The sequence below is a fragment of the Theropithecus gelada genome, chromosome 12, assembly GCF_003255815.1.
Source record: "Theropithecus gelada isolate Dixy chromosome 12, Tgel_1.0, whole genome shotgun sequence".
Classification (NCBI taxonomy): Eukaryota; Metazoa; Chordata; class Mammalia; order Primates; family Cercopithecidae; genus Theropithecus; species Theropithecus gelada.
In genome coordinates, this window is record NC_037680.1 from 104,591,627 (window position 1) to 104,610,268 (window position 18,642).

The window sequence follows — 18,642 nt, forward strand, 5'->3', positions numbered from 1 at the left end:
GATTTCTAAAACCTCTTAAAAAGTATGGAGCAACATTCTCTTCCACTCTCAGCAAAAGATTTAGTTAGCTGAAAATACTTAATACAGCAATTTAAGGAGTGTGTAAAGTGCTTTTCCTGGTTCCAATAAACACATAAGTTTATGTTGTGCAAAAAATATGCTGTGCAGCAAGTGTGAAGTGTTCTGTAAGTTAGATGCAACTGAGGAAGTAGTTCCTGGAAATACGTAACACCTAAAATATAAAATTATCCACTTTGAAACTACAAAGCTGTATCTTAGGATTTGTATAAACTTCCCCCAAAAGATCATTCACAGAGCAGGCCCACCTAGTCAGTGATCTGAAGTTTAGATGTGTCATCAGAACTTTGTAGATTAGACTAGGACTTGGTGGCTCTCACCTCCCAGCTCAGCCTAATCCCTTGGTTCCCTGTCTGAGATCAGCTGTGTTCCTGCTTTGTAAAATTTCAGCTTGATGATTTTAGGTTTCTGAAGGCTCCATCTAGACCCTGGAACTCTGCCCCATGCTGTGCTCTCGGCTCTTCTGCCTCTGCACCTGCAGCTTGTGATCATTGCCCTCTGGCTGGTCAGTGGAGGTCTCCAGGCCATGCAGACTATGGCCTCTTCATAAGCTGGGAGGCTTATGGATAGCAGGAGGGGATGGAAAAGTGGGGTGTGGGTGTGGGAGGCAGGACGAGGAGGAAGCCTGGCCCACATTTCTGAGTGTCTGACTAGGTAGCTATTGATACATGTGGTGTGTCCCCTCCACAAGTAAACATCTATTTTCATGAATGAGTGACTATAAAGAATTCTCTAGTGCTATTTTATTAAATTTTATCCTTTTTAAGTGAACATATTATTGAATTGGCATCTGGTAAGGGCATTTCTATGGGGTACAAAGCTGAAGTATTCAGTCATTCAGCAAACATTTTTAGAGAGTGTCCACTATGCTGGGCATTGCACAGCCACTGGTAACACAGTGATAAAAGCAGAAATGGCCCTGCCCTCCTCAAACCTTCATTGACGAGATGGCTCGAATCACTGTCTTCCGGTGATAAGAGAAGGATGTAAGCATGATGCCCAAAGGAATGCAGGACTAACAGGTTCCTCTGATGGTCACTCAGATACCAACTGGCCACACCTGGCACATGGGAGGCACAGAAGGTTATTTATGGAAAATGCTATACTTGGGGTGGCAGTAGATGAGAACTTCCTTTCTTGTAGGTTCTAACATTCACTTATTCTGTGGCACAGATTAGAGAAGGATCTGTGTGCTTTTTTTTATTTATTTATTTAAATTTATTATTATTATTTTTATTTATTATTATTCTTTTTTTGAGATGGAGTCTTGCTCTGTCGCCCAGACTAGAGTGCAGTGGCATGATCTCGGCTCACTGCAACCTCGACCTCCCGGGTTCAAGCGATTCTCCTGCCTCAGCCTCCCCAGTAGCTGGAATTATAGGTGTGCGCCACCACACCCGGCTAATTTTTGTGTTTTAAGTAGAGATGGGGTTTCGCCATGTTGGTCAGGCAGTCTTGAACTCCTGACCTCAGGTGATCCACCTGACTCGGCCTCCCAAAGTGCTAGGATTACAGGCCTGAGCCACTGCCCCCAGCCTGGATCTGTGTGCTTTTGACCACAAAGACGACACCAGGGTTTGGCTATGAAGGATCCTGACTCGTGTGTTCATCCACACCAGGGCCCTGCATCTTTGCATGGAGAAGGGCATCGTGCATCTTTGGAAAGAAGCTGGGTGGGGAATACTCAAATTATATGGATGCTTTGGTCTTTATGCTTAAAAATGTGTGGAGTAGGCAATTAAATTTTCTCTCTGGATTTTAATTTCCATGTATTAATCCCTGCAATATTTTTTTTCCATCATGAAGAAATTGTTCTATGCAAGAATAAATACCAGACTAGGAAGATGACATGTGCTCAGTAATGTCCTCTTTTTGCTGATAAGAAATGTGTTTGGAACCGTTACACAAAGCTGTGATCATTTTTCTTTCTTTTTTGCAGATTTCTTTCAACCCTCAAGGGAACCGTCTTCTAACTGGCAGCTCTGACAAAACGGCTAGAATCTGGGATGCTCAGACTGGCCAGTGCCTCCAGGTTCTTGAGGGGCACACTGATGAAATCTTTTCATGTACTTTCAACTATAAAGGCAACATAGTCATTACAGGTATGGAAGACATCAACACCATAGACTCATTTTTTCTTGATTGGCTGTTAGAGGTTCCAAGCTGAATACTAACAGGAGTTCATCCCCATTCCTTACCTCTTTTCTACAGTCACTAGCTCATCTTGGCCTGCCCTCATATTTTCATTATTTAATTTTAGTTTTATGAGGACCTGCAGGAGTGAGCTCTGCCATTGACTATAGTAAGGCTTTGTGAACTTTGAATTTTATTTGCTCTAGATAAGGTAATAATTTATCTAGATTTAGTAACCTTACTGGTTACTAAATTTTCCCAGGTATTGTGTATCAATTGAATGGTTGATATTTAGTCAGCCAGGCGCATTGGCTCATGCCAGCAGTGTCAGTGCTTTGAGAGGCTGAGGCAGAAAGAATGCTTGAGGCCAGCCTGGGCAACATAGTGAGACCCTGTCTCTACAAAAAATAGAGCATTAGCTGGGCATGGTGGCATGCACCTGTAGTCCCAGCTGCTCAGGAGGCTGAGGCTGGAGGAGCACTTGAGCCAAGGAGTTGGAGGCTTCGATGATCTATGATCGTGCCACTGTACTCCAGTCTGGGTGACAGAGTAAGACCCTGTCTCAAGAAAAAAGTTCAGTTTATGGCGGTAAGTGTTAGTAACCAAAACAAGTCAGGATCAAAATTCTCCCTAGTTGGCTTTACAGCCCATTAGAGATTTATTCTTTGAGCAGAGTTGTTTTCTCCCCTGCTAAAGCGCTGATGTTTGGGGGGAAAAGAACATGTATTAACCATTTTTCAACCATTAACAGTTTATGGTGAATTAATAATATTAGCAACTTTTCATAAGAAAAGGGTAGCTTAGATTGTGGAAGGGGGAGAAAAATGACAAGATGATGGTATCATGTTAGTGCAGTGGCTCGAGGGGAGGCCTTGGCAGGGAACGGGTGCCACAGTGGTGTGGAGCAGGGTGCCCTAAGTGAGCACGGAAGACCGGATCTGCCTAAGTACCAGTGATTCTCATTGTGTTGAGCAAATTTAAAAATTACTGGTCTAATAAGTTAAATGCCACAGGCCCAAGGTTGGCTTTACATATTGGCTAATTAGGTGGTTTCCTAGTCAGGTAACTTCAGGGGTGCTGAGAATTATCTCCCCTTACCACCTAAAATGCCTCCCCAGTCTACTTAATCATGGACAGTTTCCAAAATCACAGGGCTTATGATCTTCAGAATCTTCAGGCTTATGATTTTCAAGTGTTAACTAAAATGTAGGTACTTCGAAAACACTGGGAAAATAAGCCATAGATTTTTGTTGTCAACACAATATCAAATCCTTCTCCTTGATGAGAAAAGAGGTGAGGGGCTATGATGGAGGGCACAGGGCCCTCCTGCAGGGAGTGAGAAAGAAGGCAGACCAGCCTTTCCTAGTCCACATGGCCTCATGTGAGGCTGGCTCTGCAGTACCTCTTCTCTCAACCAGTTTTCACAGAGGACCCTGGAGGGTTTAGCAAAAGAAATTTTGTTGTGCCTTGCTTTGGTGCCGGCACATACATTCCTGAGTGCTTCTAAGATGCCACTGAGTAATTTAGTGTATCCCAAAGCACCGAAGTGCTTAACGTTGGCTCACTAGACAACAGAGCTTATTAGAATGGGGTGACACTTCTCTCTTGCCATCGATAGAGCAATCACTTCATTTGAAAGAGTCTACTCTATTTTCCGAGCGGACGCCAGTGTGATTAACTGCAGGCATTTTGTAGTGGGTTGCCTGAGGCTGGGTTTAGATTCACAAAGAAAATGGCAGAAAAGTAGCTGGCATGGTCTTTACATTTTTTAAAACATGGAGTGTCGTTTTGTGAGATACGGTTTTTATAGGCTTTCCTAGTTCCTAAGGCACTCACACTTCTTATACTGATGTTATGTGCCTAGTCCCTGAAGGTGAGAAAACCAGTAGTGCCCACTGATGATGAGAAAACTCCCCTAAAATTTTGAATGGTGGTATGTCCTGCCTCCTCCTAAGCTTATCACCCAAACCTGGAGATATTCAAAGTTACTGTATTTCCACTGGGTGGTGATGTTTGAGGGGACGGCAGAGGGGATGGCTGAGGTGGCTGCATTCCCAAGTTCTCTCCCATTCTAAGAAGCCATGAATCTTGCCAGTGTAAGTAAGCAGGATGTGTACCTGCTTAATTTACAACTAGCTGGTATTGTGAAAAAAAAAAAAAAATCACTACTTCAAAGGTGCCTGAGCTGCTCAGAGACTCTGCAGCTAGGTGCGGAGAACCTAGTCCATTTAGCACATTGCTAATTACCAATGGCCCAGAAAATGTCAACTTGTAGAAAGAGAGAACGAGGTGAATGAAATGAAGAAAAAAATAACTCTGTGAAATCTGTTTTATTAGGCAGCAAGGATAATACCTGTAGGATATGGCGTTGACTGAACGAAGCTGGTCAGTGAGCAACCTTGCTAGCAACGGTAATCCAGAACTGGAACTTCACAGACAGCAGCTCTTTTAATGTTTCTTACACTTTCTCTTTTTCTACAAGTCAACTATTTATACAACTGTCCTTTATTTCACTGATATGACCATTAAACATGACAAAGTTGTGCCACTCCAATATTATTATTTGATGGAGATGGCAGGACACAGCGTAATGTTTGGCTAATGCCACCAGTTATTTCTGTTGTGTTTGTTTTTTAAAAGCATTATGATACTGAAAAAGGAAACCAGAGTAACTTAACAACGTGTCTCCTGGATTTTACTTTGAAGCCGATTGTTATACTTTCTGTTGAATAAAGTGTTTGGAGGAAATTCCTTGTACGTCTGTATTTATGATGTATGTTTTTAGGGTGAAGTAAGGGAAATAATGTGGATCTTATTTAATAGCAAATATCTTCTGTTCTGTATTGATACATTGAAAAAAATGTTGGCAGGTTTATTTCTAAGGAAAAGTTAAACAGAATATTCAGACTATTGCATTTGAAAATCTGGGTGGGGCCAGGTGCCGTGGTTCACACCTGTAATCCCAGTGCCTTGGGAGGCCGAGGCAGGTGGACCACTTGAGGTCAGGAGTTCGAGACCAGCCTGGCCAACAGGGTGAAACCCCATCTCTACCAAAAATACAAAAAAAAAAAAAAAAATTAGGCAGGCGTGGCAGTGGGTGCCTGTAGTCCCAGCTACTCGGAAGACTGGGGCAGGAGAATCACTTGAACCCAGGAGGCAGAGGTTGCAGTGAGCCAAAATCGTGCCAGTACACTCCAGGCTGGGTGACAGAGCGAGATGCCATCTCACACACACACTAAATAAATAAATAAATAAATAAATAAATACAATCTGGGTGGAAAACGATTGAAGCATGAGAGAAAATGATCAAATACCAACCTTAGTACTGCTGAAATATTTTAAAATGTTTTTTAAAAGCTTGGTTTGTGTAACAGTACCCAAATGCATATTAAAATTAATGTTAAAAGAAAAACACGAGCATTAATAAGGCCTGAATCTGAAGTAAGAGAATGCCTGAAAATCTTCTAAAATTATTTTTCAAAAAGAGCTTCATTGATATATAATCAATATATAAAATATTGCATATATTTAATGTATACATTTTCACGAGTTTGAACATATATGACGCCATTATCAAAATCAAGGTACTAAATATACTCATCATCTTCAACTATTTCCTTGTGTTGTTTTGTGGTTTTTGTTGTTTATTGGTACGAGCACTTTACATGAGCTCTATTCTTTTAGCATATTTCAAGGTGTATAATACTTTATTGTCAACTATGGGTATTGTGGTTTACAGCAGATCCCCAGAACGTGTTCTAGAACTCATTTTCTTTTTTTTTTTTTTTTTTTTTTTTTTTTTTTTTTTTTTTTTTTTTTTTGAGACGGAGTCTCGCGCTGTGTCACCCAGGCTGGAGTGCAGTGGCGCGATCTCCGCTCACTGCAAGCTCCGCCTCCCAGGTTCAGGCCATTCTCCTGCCTCAGCCTCCGAGTAGCTGGGACTACAGGCGCCCGCCACCACGCCCGGCTAGTTTTTTTCGTATTTTTAGTAGAGACGGGGTTTCACCATGTTAGCCAGGATGGTCTCGATCTCCTGACCTCGTGATCCGCCCGCCTCGGCCTCCCAAAGTGCTGGGATTACAGGCTTGAGCCACCGCGCCCGGCCTCATTTTCTTAATAATGTGAATAATACCAGTATGGCTGAGTGCTTACCATGTGCCAGTAGTGCCCAACCACTTCATGTAGAATATCTCATTTAATCTTCCTAGCAACTGTTACAAAGTAGATACAAGCCCTGATTTAAAAATGATGAAACTGAGTCCCTGAGAAGTTAAGTAATTTGCCAAGGGCGTCTGGATATTAGGTGGTGATGTTGGTTTTAGAGAGGTGAGGAAGGTACAGAAGCAAAGTTTGAAGCTAGCAGAGGTTGGTACATGAAGTTTAAGAAACTGCTTCCATACATAAAAGTGCAAGGTGAGCAGCAAATGCTGTAGAAAGTTATCCAGAAGGTCTAGCTAAGATCATTAATGAAGGTGGCTACATTAAATAGAAGAGTTTCAATGTAAATGAAACATCCTTTCATTAGAACAAAATGCCATTTAGGACTTCCATAGCTAGAGAGGAGAGGTCAGTGCCTCACTTCAAAGCTTTAAAGGATAGGGCTGATTCTCTTGCTAGGGCATAAGACAATTGGTGACTTTAGTTGAGGCCAGTGCTCATTTACCATTCCTGAAATCCTAAGGCCCTTAAGAATTAGGTTAAATGAACTCTGTCTGTGCCCTGTAAATGGAAAAACAAAGCCCGGATGACAGCACTTCTGTTTATATCATAGTTTACTGAATATTTTAAGTCTACTGTTGAGACCCACTGCTCAGAAATAAAAAAGATTTTTTTTTCAAAAATATTACTACTCATTGACAATTCACCTGGTCATCCAAGAGCTCTGTTGGAGATGAATGAGAGGATTAGTTTTGTTTTCATGCTTGCTAACACAACATTCATTCTGTAGCCTATAGACCAAGGAGTAATTTTGACTCTCAAGTCTAATTATTTAAGAAGTACATTTTGTAAGGCTATACCTGCCATAAATTGTGATTCCTCTGATGGATCTTGGCAAAGTAGATTGAAAACTTTCTAAAAGGGTTTTACCATTCTAGTTGCCATTAACAACATTCATGATTCATCCTGAATGATGAACCATTTTGAGGAGGTCAAAACATCAACATTAACAAGGGTTTAGTACAAGTTGATTTCAGTCCTCATGGATGACTGAGGGGTTCAAGAGATGTGGTTCAAAATAGCAAAAGAACTAGAACTAGAATTAGAAGTTGTGACTGAAATGCTACAAAGCCACAATAAAACTTCAGTGGATGAGGAGTTGCCTCTTACAGATATACAGAGTGGTTTCTTGAGATGGAATCTACTCCTGGTGAAGATGCTGTGAACATTGTTGAAATGACAACAAAGGATTTAGAATATTATATAAACTTAGTTGATAAAGCAGCAGCAGGGTTTGAGAGAATTGACTTCAATTTTAAAAGAAGTTTACTGTGGGTAAAATGTTATCAAACAGCATCACATGCTACAGAGAAATCTTTCATGAAAGGCAGAGTCGATTGATGCAGCAACCTTTATTGCCATCTTATTTTAAGAAACTGCCACAGGCATCTGAACTGAACCTGCAATATCTCCAAGGTCTGCCTGCATCTATATTGTACATCTGCATACCTGCGTTCATTGCAGCATTATTCACAATTGTCAGGATATGGAAACAACCTCCTAAGTGTTCACTGATGAACATATGAATAAATAAAATGTGATATATATGAGATAAAGATATATACATATATGTGTATTAGATTTTCTTACATTACATTGTCAGATAAAGAGATATATACATATATATTACATTTTCTTTATTGATATAGACATATATGTATCACTATATCCATATAGATATATAGATATCACATATTCTTTATCCATCATCCATCCATGCATGCTTAGGTGGTTTCCATGTCTTGGTTATTGTGAATAATGCTGCGGTGAACATGGGAGTTCACACACCTCTTTGAGATACTGATTTTATTTCCTTTGGATATATATCTAGAAGTGGGATTGCTGGATCATATGGTAGTTGTATTTTCAATTCTTTGAGGTTCTTTCATACTATTTTCCATAATGACTGCACCATAACTCCTTATCTTACATATGGTTTGCAAATATTTTCTCCCATTCTATGGTTGCCTTTTCTTTCTGTTGATTATTTTCTTATTTGTGCAGAATATTTTTAGTTTGATGTAATCTTATTTGCTTTTTTTTTTTTTTTTTTTTCTGCTGGTTCTTTTCCTTTCAATAAAAAAAAAAAAAAAAAAAAAAAAGAAATCTTTGCCACAACCAACTCTGTGGAGCTCTCCCCCTATGTTTCCTTCTAGGATTTTTTAGAGTTTCAGGTCTTATATTTAAATCTCTAATCCATTTTGAGTTGATTCTTGAGTATGATGTAAGATAAGGATCCAATTTCATTTGTTCTTATGTGGATATCCAGTTTTTTCAGCATCATTTATTAAAGAGACTATCATTTTCCCATTGTGGTTACTTCTTTTAAAACTCCAAAGAAATAGAAGCAGACGCTGACTCTTGCCTATCTAACTCTTTGATTGCTTTAGGGAAGGGTGATACTGTTTTGTTACATTATTCAAAAGAGTTGGCCAATGTATGGTAGTGGAGATCCAATGTCCCATAGACCAATTTAGGTGGAGGAAGGCCTTGGCCAGAAAATGGCTTATTTCGCTAGTTTTTATATGTTGAGGAAGCCTTTCTTAATATTTATTACGATTTTCAGATATTCCAACCTACTTAAAATAAGTGTTTGATTACTTACAGTCATAAGAAAAGTGATAATATGCCCACTTTATTTTCATTTGCCGGAAAAGGCATTGAAGAGTTGTAGTGCGGTATGTGTGGGGTCTGGAAGTCAGATTGCCTGCTTGTGGATTCTGATTCCAACTCTTAATCATTAGGCAAGTTACCTGACCAGTTTACTTGCTGTGTCTCAGTTTCCTTACTTAAAAAGTGATAACAATAGTTCTCTTCTTTAGGATTAGGAATACCTGGCGCAGGCTGGGTGCCGTGGCTCATACCTGCAATCCCAGCATTGTGGGAGGCTGAGGCAGGAGGATCACTTGAGCCCACGAGTTTGAGACCAGCCTGGGCAACAAAGTGAGACCCTATTTTTAAAAAAAAAAAAAAAAAAGGAATACCTGGCACATAATAAACATAGTAATCAACATTTACTATTATTATTATTATTGTTTGAGACAGGGTCTTACTCTCTTGCCCAGGCTGGAGTGCAGTGGTGTAATCTATAACCTCTGCCCCCAGAGCTTAAGCAATCCTCCCACCTCAGCCTCCCAAATAGCTGGGACTATAGGCACATGCCCCCACACCCGGCTAATTTTTCGTTACTTTTTGTAGAGATGTGGGCTTCCAATGTTGCCCAGGATGGTCTCAAACTCCTGGGCTCAAGCAATCTTCCCACCTCAGCCTCCCAGATTGCTAGGATTACAGGTGTGAGCCCCTGTACTGGCCAACATTTACTACTATTTTTATGAACAAAACCTTAGTCATCTTATTTAAACACATTTCTCCAGAAAGAACATGGTATTACTTCCTCAGAAATCATACTTGAGATATAACTGACTTTAATGTGTTATAGGTATTGTAAGGAGAATTATCTAGATCAATTTTTTATCAATTAGAAATAAAATTTAAGGTTCTTTAGAGTATTATCCTTTTAAAAGTTCTGTATTGAACAGAGGAACAGAGAAGTAAAGAAATCATCGATGTAGACCATTATGATCTAATCCATCTTCTTCATCTGTTTAGATTTCTTATGAGTCTATGAAAGAGGATTATTCTTATAAAAAGAAATAGTTTCTAACAGCTCATATATAAAAATATATTAGCTCATGATTTAGCATAATTCCCATTTTAAAATTAAAACAAATGCACTTTTGAACTAAACAATGCTTTTTATACATGTGTGTTTCACATTGCCATTTAAAAACACATCAATCATCTTTAAATTACAAGTAAATTTATCTTCTATATTTTCACTGCTAGTGTTACTCTAAAACAACTTATTTTTTTAAGTTTCCAAAGGAGTAAAATTTGAAGTTAAAGAAAAAACTGTTATCTTACCAAGATTACTTCATATTTTGCTGAATTCAAATTTGCTGTTGTCTTGGTTAGAAAGCTTTGGTTGTAAGTAACAGAATACTTGCTGTGATTAAATACCACGAGTAATACCATGATTAAACCAAAGTTAGTCCCAAAGGTGGCTAGGCAATGGCATGAGGACTCAAGGACCCAGAGTTTGGTGACTTTCCACTTTTCTATGGTTAGCATGTTGGCTTCTGTCCTCCTGAGTAACCTTCCTGCTTGCAAGATTGAGGACACAGCTTTATTAGCTTAAGCATCTTGCCATCTATTTTAATCTCATCAAGGCTAAAAGAGAACTACTTACTCCCCTCCCTATTCCTTCCATTTTCTGTATCATCTCAGCAATGCTATTTCTGCTAACAATAGACTTGTCATTCCCTTTTTTCCTTTATTTTCTCTATCCGCCAAATCATAAAGATTTCCCTCAATTAAAAAATCCTAGTTACCCAGTCTTACTCCATTTTAATCTAGAATCTAGAATCTCATTATCACCCTGGCACTAGAAACTGAAATAATCCTCTAGCTAATTGTCCTAGCTTCCTCCTGCCCTATCAGGCTACTTCTTTCTAATATAAACAGAAAACATTCCAAATATCTGTATATTTTATATTTTACAAGACTTTTGCATTAACTAGTTCATTTAATAATAGGAACAAAGTAGGAATTATTAGAGCCTTAATTTAAGCTGACAACGCATGTTTAGGAGTTGGTATAACTTTGAGTCTTTTAACGCTTTTTACTACCTGCCCCCACCTTCTTCTCCTTGCCTTTCCTCTGAAACACCCTGGTCTATGTAAGAGATTCCTAGGATGAACATCGATTCAACATATGAAGGGGAAGTGATACAGCTGTGGATGCTGCACATCAGAGCAAAACCATCAGTTTCTCTCTAGTCCGAATTTTTCTCCTGTGCTTTGTAGTTTCAGGTTTTATTACTTAGAAGCTTAAAAATGAGTTTATGGGTACTGGTGGGCATGCAAACAATAGGAATTCCAGAAAGGCTCTATGGCAGCTGTAAAGACCATGAAGGTGAAGGTTGCTCTTCGTCTTACCTTTTGGGAAATGTTGGATGGATTGCTTTGAAAAAAGTTGCCTTTGCTACTATTTTCTTGGGACTATAGGATCTTAATCAAGTAATCACCACAACAGGCCAGATGTTCATGTATTTCTCTTAACAACGAAGCGAATACGTTTCACTGCTCTCACTAATGAAAACTAGAAAATGTTGCTGTTTTAGAAGTGCATAACTTTGCACACTTTTGTTAGTTCTCTTATCTCAGCAGGTGGCAGTGTTCATCTTTCAGCAGATAAGTAAACACTTGCTTCTTTTCTTGCAGCTACACATGAAGAATATAGAGTAGGCTTTGTATTGTGTCCCTGACAGATCAGGTTTATGGGTGAATACATAACAATGCTCAGATTGTGGTATAAACTTAGGACCACACTGGCAGATTGGGGCAAATGACATATCTTCTTAATCCTGATGCACTGTAGAGACATCTTCTATTCTATTTGTGAGGACATAGACCAAAAAGGTGAGTAAGTGATAGTTCTGTTTTTCTTTGCAGGCCCCTCTGTTGAAAGCCATATTATGATCATTTATCTTACAGAACTGCTGTTCAAATTAAAGCATGAGAACACCCTGGGAAATATTTTACCCTTAATATATATTTTTTAAAGTATTTGATGAATTCCCTCTAATTTTTCTTATAAAAATACTTTATCATCTCAAGTACTGGGAGGAGAATTTCAAGATTTGTCAATTGCTCTTAATGATATTTACATCTTCCTCCTCATGAACAATGATTTGCATTGCTGTGCAGAATGGAGGAGGCTTCTTAACCTACTTAGAGGTTTAGAGATTTGCAAAGGGGAAAAGTTGCTATAAAGCTGGATTGATTCAGAGTCATGACTACCACGTGTGATCCAGGGAATTCAACACTCAATTATGTCTTTTAGTATTAGTATCTGATCAGAGTATGACATGGATTATTTTTGTTTTAATAAAGTTTACTGTGTTTTCAGTGGATTGAGTGTCTAATAATTGTAAGTACTTTGAATTTGATTACTTTTGCATGATTATAAACCTAAAGGGTCAAACTGATTTGTGTTTGGTTGTCAAAGACTAAAGTAAGTCTGAGACCAGATAGGGAAATCATCTGCTGTCACTTGCGTTTCAGCAGGAGATCAGAGGTTCAGAGGGGAATCCATTTTATTGAGTAAAAAGAGGAAATGTGAGGCAGCCACTCATTAGCAAGCGTTCTGTGAAGATAGGGAGCTTTGGAAGTCGGGAGACTTTCTAACTGGTCTTCAGGTACATTTGGCAGTGTCTTTAAGGATTGCTCAATGCTATGGATGGAAGGTTTTCTGTGGTGGCTGTTTCCTGGAATAAGTGGAGGTCAAGGGTGCTTTGTTGACATCAAGCTGTCATAATGGTTTTTATTTGAGAGGAGGGCTGGCTGCCATGACAGCCCGTTTCTCATGAGTGGCAGTATTTTGGTGGTTGAAAATCGGACTCTGGAATCAGAATGCCTGTTTTAATATCCTGCTCCACCACTTTGTGGTTCTGAGACCTTGAGAATTCTGTTTGTGACTCAGTTTTCTCACTTACAAAAGGCCTTCCCTTTCTCCATTGAGAATGTGCCGCTTTGAGGCTGGAATCAGTTCTGTCTGTGTGACGGGAAGGAATATCTTGCATGCACTGCCCTTCCTGCAAAGTGCAAGGGCAGCTCCTCTGCCTTTCTGAAGACCGTTCATTGCTGCTGTAGCAGAGCCTTTCTCTCTCCAGTGTGCTTCTGAGTCACTCAGGTTTTACTGATTCCCTTGGGGAAAGCAGGTGGTCTATATTTAGAATAGCGTTAGCGGCTTTCCCAAGCATTTGAGCTAATACTTAGCGAGTATTAATCCAAACCTTTTTGTAGCATTGGCTATATGTACATTTCAGATAATCTCTTGCTATCTATAAGATCTTCCTCTTAGGGTTGGTTTGAAAGAAGAGAATAAAAATAGGAGAATGTGAATATATACATCTCTCTATATATCTGAAAGCGAGTTTCTTTAGAGGGAAGTGTTGATTGCTGCAAAACACACATTATAACATTCAAAGATAATTTATTTGTAAATGAATTGTAAATAATTATTTCAATTTTGAAGGTTAAATGAGTGAAGTATGTCATCTCAGGTGCTCATATAGCTAGCTATCTAAAGAAGTTCAAGTTTCCCATTCTTTTTTTTTTTTTTTTGAGACGGAGTCTCGCTCTGTCGCCCGGGCTGGAGTGCAGTGGCCAGATCTCAGCTCACTGCAAGCTCCGCCTCCCGGGTTCACGCCATTCTCCTGCCTCAGCCTCCCGAGTAGCTGGGACTACAGGCGCCCGCCACCTCGCCCAGCTAGTTTTTTGTATTTTTTTAGTAAAGACGGGGTTTCACTGTGCTAGCCAGGATGGTCTCGATCTCCTGACCTCGTGATCCGCCTGCCTCGGCCTCCCAAAGTGCTGGGATTACAGGCTTGAGCCACCGCGCCCAGCCAGTTTCCCATTCTTATATTCCCAGGCATCTGTGAGCTGACCCTAATCTGCATTTCTGACTGCATCTTTCCTGCTCCTGTATATCCCAGATGGTATAGGTTGAGTTGTGTCCCTCCTAAAATTCATCTTTTGGAGTCCTAATGCCCAATACCTCAAAATGTAATTATTAGAAGATAGGGTCTTTAAAGAGGTAATTAAGTTAAAATGAGACTACAGGGGATGGGGGGGCAGTCCTAATGCAATATGACTGGTATTCTTTTTTTTTTTTTTTTTTAATCCATTCCCTCAAACATTTATTTATTTATTTTACTTTACGTTCTGGGATACATGTGCTGAACATGCAGGTTTGTTACATAGGTATACATGTGCCATGGTGGTTTGCTGCACCTATCAACCTGTCATCTAGGTTTTAAGTCCCACATGCGTTAGGTATTTGTTCTAATGATCTCCCTCCCCTTTCCCCCACCCCCTCCGACAGGCCTTGGTGTGTGATGTTCCCCTCCCTGTGTCCATGTGTTCTCATTGTTCAACTCCCACTTATGAGCCAAAACATGCAGTGTTTGGTTTTCTGTTCCTGTGTTACTGTGCTGAGAATGATGGTTTCCAGCTTCGTCCATGTCCCTGCAAAGGACATGAACTCATTCTTTTTTATGGCTGCATAGTATTCCATGGTATATATGTGCTATATTTTCTTTATTCAATGACTGGCATTCTTATAAGAAAAGAAAGAAACACGAGGCAGGCAAATGGCCAGAGGAAAGAGCATGTGAGGACACAGCGGGAAGGTGCCATCTGCCAGCCAGGGAGAGAGATCTCAGAAGAAACCATACCTGGGCGCACCTTGATCTTGGACTTCTAGCCTCCAAAACTGGGATTAAACAAGTTGTTTAAGCCACACAGTCTGGTATTTTGTTATGGTAGCCCTAGTAAACTAATACAGCAGATAGACTGCTCACTAGGTCTCAAAAATGTGCCATGCTTTCCTTTCTCTGTGATTTTACTTTTACCTAACTACTCTAAAATTCCTTTTCCTATCCCCACAACTGGACAATCTTACCCCCTCACATTTTAGAATTTACTCCAGATATCATTATTTTCCTGTACTCTTTTTTGAGTTTCTCCCACCGACTCTTGCCCTCCACACTGGGAAAGATAGGCTTCCCAAATTCCACTCATGCATGCCTATTAATTATCCTCCTCTTGCAAATGTAGACTAGGGTTTTCAGAACTTGGGGTGGAGATGGAAAAGGTGAAGGAACCGTGGGTCATTGGAGGTAATTGTGGTTTGTTTTTAGAGTGAAAGAGGCTTACATCTGACTGAGAAGATGGTCCTAGGGGAAAGAGAAATGAAGAATCAGAAGAAAATTGTTATTTGCTGATGCCAGTTGCTTAAGGCGGAAGAGGAGGGGTGAAACAGCAGACAGAGGGGGGAGGCTGACATTATAAGGAGGAACAACTCCTGTTCTGAGACCGGAGGAAAGGATGTGAGGAAGACAATGGTCTTGCTAAATTTTCTTAGTTTTTATTTCTAAAATCATTAAGAGCATGAGCTCCGGAGTGTGAGACAAACTCACTCACTCGTCCAAACCCAAAGGATGGACTCAGAGATCTGGAGGTGAGGCCAGAAATGAAGATTAGGATCAGCTCACAGGTGCCAGGAGACTTTTAATGAGGATCTTGCAAGATCAGGTGTCTGATAGGCAGGTACACCCAGCACAGTTTCCACAAGCAATTTAACCTCTAGAGCGCAGGTCCCTCCCCTGGCTCCTGGTAGGCTGAGTACTATGGGGTCACAATCTTCCCGGATGTCACCTATTAATTGTTGTGCAGGGCCTTCAGGTGTTTTTTTTTTTTTTTTTTTTTTTTTTTCAGGGTCCTCTTGCTGCATTTTGTTGCAGCCCACAATGCATTGCAATCCTAGTTAGCTCAGGGGCTCTTCAAGTATTTGATTTATGACCTAAGTAGCTGGGCAGGCTGATAACAGATAAAACAAGCTATTTTGCAGGCTAGTAAACTTTCATCTTAGACTAAACTTCTTTGGTTTGGGTAAAGGCAACTAAGTTGGTGGGGGGAGGGGGAGGCTGAAAAGCAGGCATCGGCTATCCAAGCAGGGGCCTAATATACTCTGTTTCTTCTGTAGTTTGCTGACCTAAGCCGATTCAAGGCACTTTGTCTTAGAAATGGACCACTGTATACATTATTTCATTCAGGAGCCAGACTCCTGAATCCCTCTATCCTTTATGCTGGATCTGTGACATGGATGGCTTTTTATTTGATTCAGTGTTAGTGTTTCCATGTCTACAATGGGTACAAATCCTCACTATCACCAAAGGACAAAATGGATAACACATGTAAATTACTTAGTATGGAACCCAACGAAAACAATCATTTTTTTTTAATCACTCTTGTCAATATCCTCCAGCTGAACACCAACAGGAACAGGACTATAGTTGAATGAATTTGGTTGATGATGCCTTGCAGAGAAAATGCACTCCCTGGGAAACCATGGAATGTCTCAGAGAATTTTAGAGATAATTTATTATAGGATGTGAGCTTGTGTTAGGTTGGGTTTAGGGACTTTGCTCTTTGCTCTATATTGGATGCTATCAGGAAGTGAGGATAATTCTGCATGATGGGGTACTTCATAAATTATCCATAGGGATAGCAGACTAGAGCAAGGCTAACGTAATTGGTAAAGGAGCAGCTGTCACTCATATCAGCCAAGAGAGGGGGTTGTTTCATCATTTTTGTGGCTTGGACAATGCTCACATTCTGTCCGTTCGGACATGACTCTAGCGTGGTCTTGCTTTTGGTCTTGGTCTCCATCATGATCACAGAGTAGCCTTGTTTATGTTGATGTTCTGTGAAGTTGTGTTCAACTGGAAAACACTGAGACCTGGCTCTGAGTATCAGCCCAGTAGCAACACCAAGACCTGAATAATGAATGCCTGATGACTTTGCTTTCTGGTGATGTCTGCTGAGAATGAGGTGTTTAAAGATGCAGATGGACATTGGCAATTTTTTTTTTTTTTTTTGTGGGGAGAATAGTCACTGAAGAGAATCATAAAGGGCTGATGGGCAGCATCAGAGGTGCAGCCAAAGTTGGATGTGATGGAGTAACTGTAGCGATCAGCATTCTGATTGGGCTAGGCTGTGCAGCACTGGTGTGGAGAAGGCACAACCTAACACTGGCCCTGGGCTGGGGGTTTACAAAGAGATCAGGACAAAGGATAGGAGTTCAGAGTTGAAAGTGCCAGGGAGCACAGATCTGTTGGTTCCTTGTGAGGAATGGGCTATTCCACGAATAAAGACAGAATATGAGAAAAGACTAACCACCAAGAAAAGAGGAGACTAGATATCTTTTAGAGAGTGTTCTGAGCTGAAGCCCTGCTGGGTGATGGGAAGATCATTGTCTGGAAAGAGCCTAGGCCATTGGAAATAAGGAGGTTGGGGAAAAATGGAAAGTCTTGCAAGAAGGCCCAGGCAAGTAGACTTTGAATTCTCCTTGGGACTCTTTGGATTTGTCAAACATCCTGGTTTTTCCAAGACAGGATGCGGGTGAAGTGACAAGTACTTTTATCTCTGGGATCATCACCTTTTCCTGTTAGGATAGATAACATTTTCTCATATTCCATTTAAAAAATCTATTCCACCTCAAGTCCCTTTTAGCACTGCTTTAGCAGTTTGCTGTGTGGGCTGTAAAGCAGCTTTGCTGCTGCCCCAGTGTTTCACAGAGATGTTTATGATGGAACACTTTGTTTTTAACTCATCTCCCCAGGGCTGTGGCACAAGTTCATGGAGAGATGAGGTCAGGAAAAATCTGGCTAGTATACATCCACAGTGTTCACAACAGTCCGCCTCTCTGTCAGGGACTCATTGTCTTTGGAATAAGCCTCATAGAACCTGGAGGCTGCTGCTGGACCTCAGTCATGTCCAGAAAGACTTGCAACCTCAGGAGTGTTCTTGTCCCTTTTCATTCTGGTCCCACCACCAGGAGACAAAGCTTCTCTTCTTACTTGGAGCTTCTCCAAAATGTAGCATGTTAGAATTCTCTAAATACTGAATTAATTGATTGATTGATGGAGTAAATACATGAATGAATTAATACTAATATGGCATTGAATTTCAAACTCAGCTTTATGGAGCCTCAGGTATTTTTTAAAGCTCAGTGAGTGAGGAGCTGAGTACACTGAATCCTGTCTTCCACGTTGTACTTTAGCCAGTGGAGTGCCATTAAAAACACTTTGTTTTCGTCTTTGATTTTAGCCTCCAAGTAAAATGCATTTGAAGAAAAAAATTTTGAATCTTGAGATAGAGAGATAGTTAAATAGATAAATAGCAAGAAACAACTGGCTGAAAGAATGAAGTTCTGCATTTAATTGTGCAACATCTGGTCATGATCTATTCTTCCACATTTGTTTTCCCTCACTTGCTCACATGAATTCTTTGTTTATTTATTTTGTACGATGTGTCCAGATATGTCCTTTCTAATCTCTACACTTTTGTTCCCCCACTCTCTATCCTTTAACCCCAGGTCATATTATAAACCTTCCCTGATCTCCATGGCCAGATGTGCTTATTCCTTATGCTGAATTCTGATAGCATTTATTATGGCTCAAGGCCCACCCTTTATGTTGCATGTTTTGCCTCTTCAACCAGATTGTTCCTCTTTCCCTCCCCTCCCCTCCCCTCCCTTCCCCTCCCCTCCCTTCCCCTCCCCTCCCCTCCCTTCCCCTCCCCTCCC

At 40.4% G+C, this 18,642-nt stretch overlaps 1 protein-coding gene across 1 annotated transcript in view; it reads left to right on the plus strand.

Annotated features, from left to right (window-relative positions):
* Window positions 1–4,753, plus strand: part of DAW1 (dynein assembly factor with WD repeats 1) — a 34,732-nt gene extending 29,979 nt beyond the window's left edge. The window contains exons 7-8 of the mRNA XM_025403966.1: window positions 2,018–2,180; window positions 4,549–4,753. Of these exons, the coding sequence (XP_025259751.1) occupies window positions 2,018–2,180; window positions 4,549–4,583 (198 nt within the window). The 3' untranslated portion in view covers window positions 4,584–4,753. The remainder of the gene's footprint in view (window positions 1–2,017; window positions 2,181–4,548) is intronic.
* The last annotated feature ends 13,889 nt before the right edge of the window (window positions 4,754–18,642 follow it).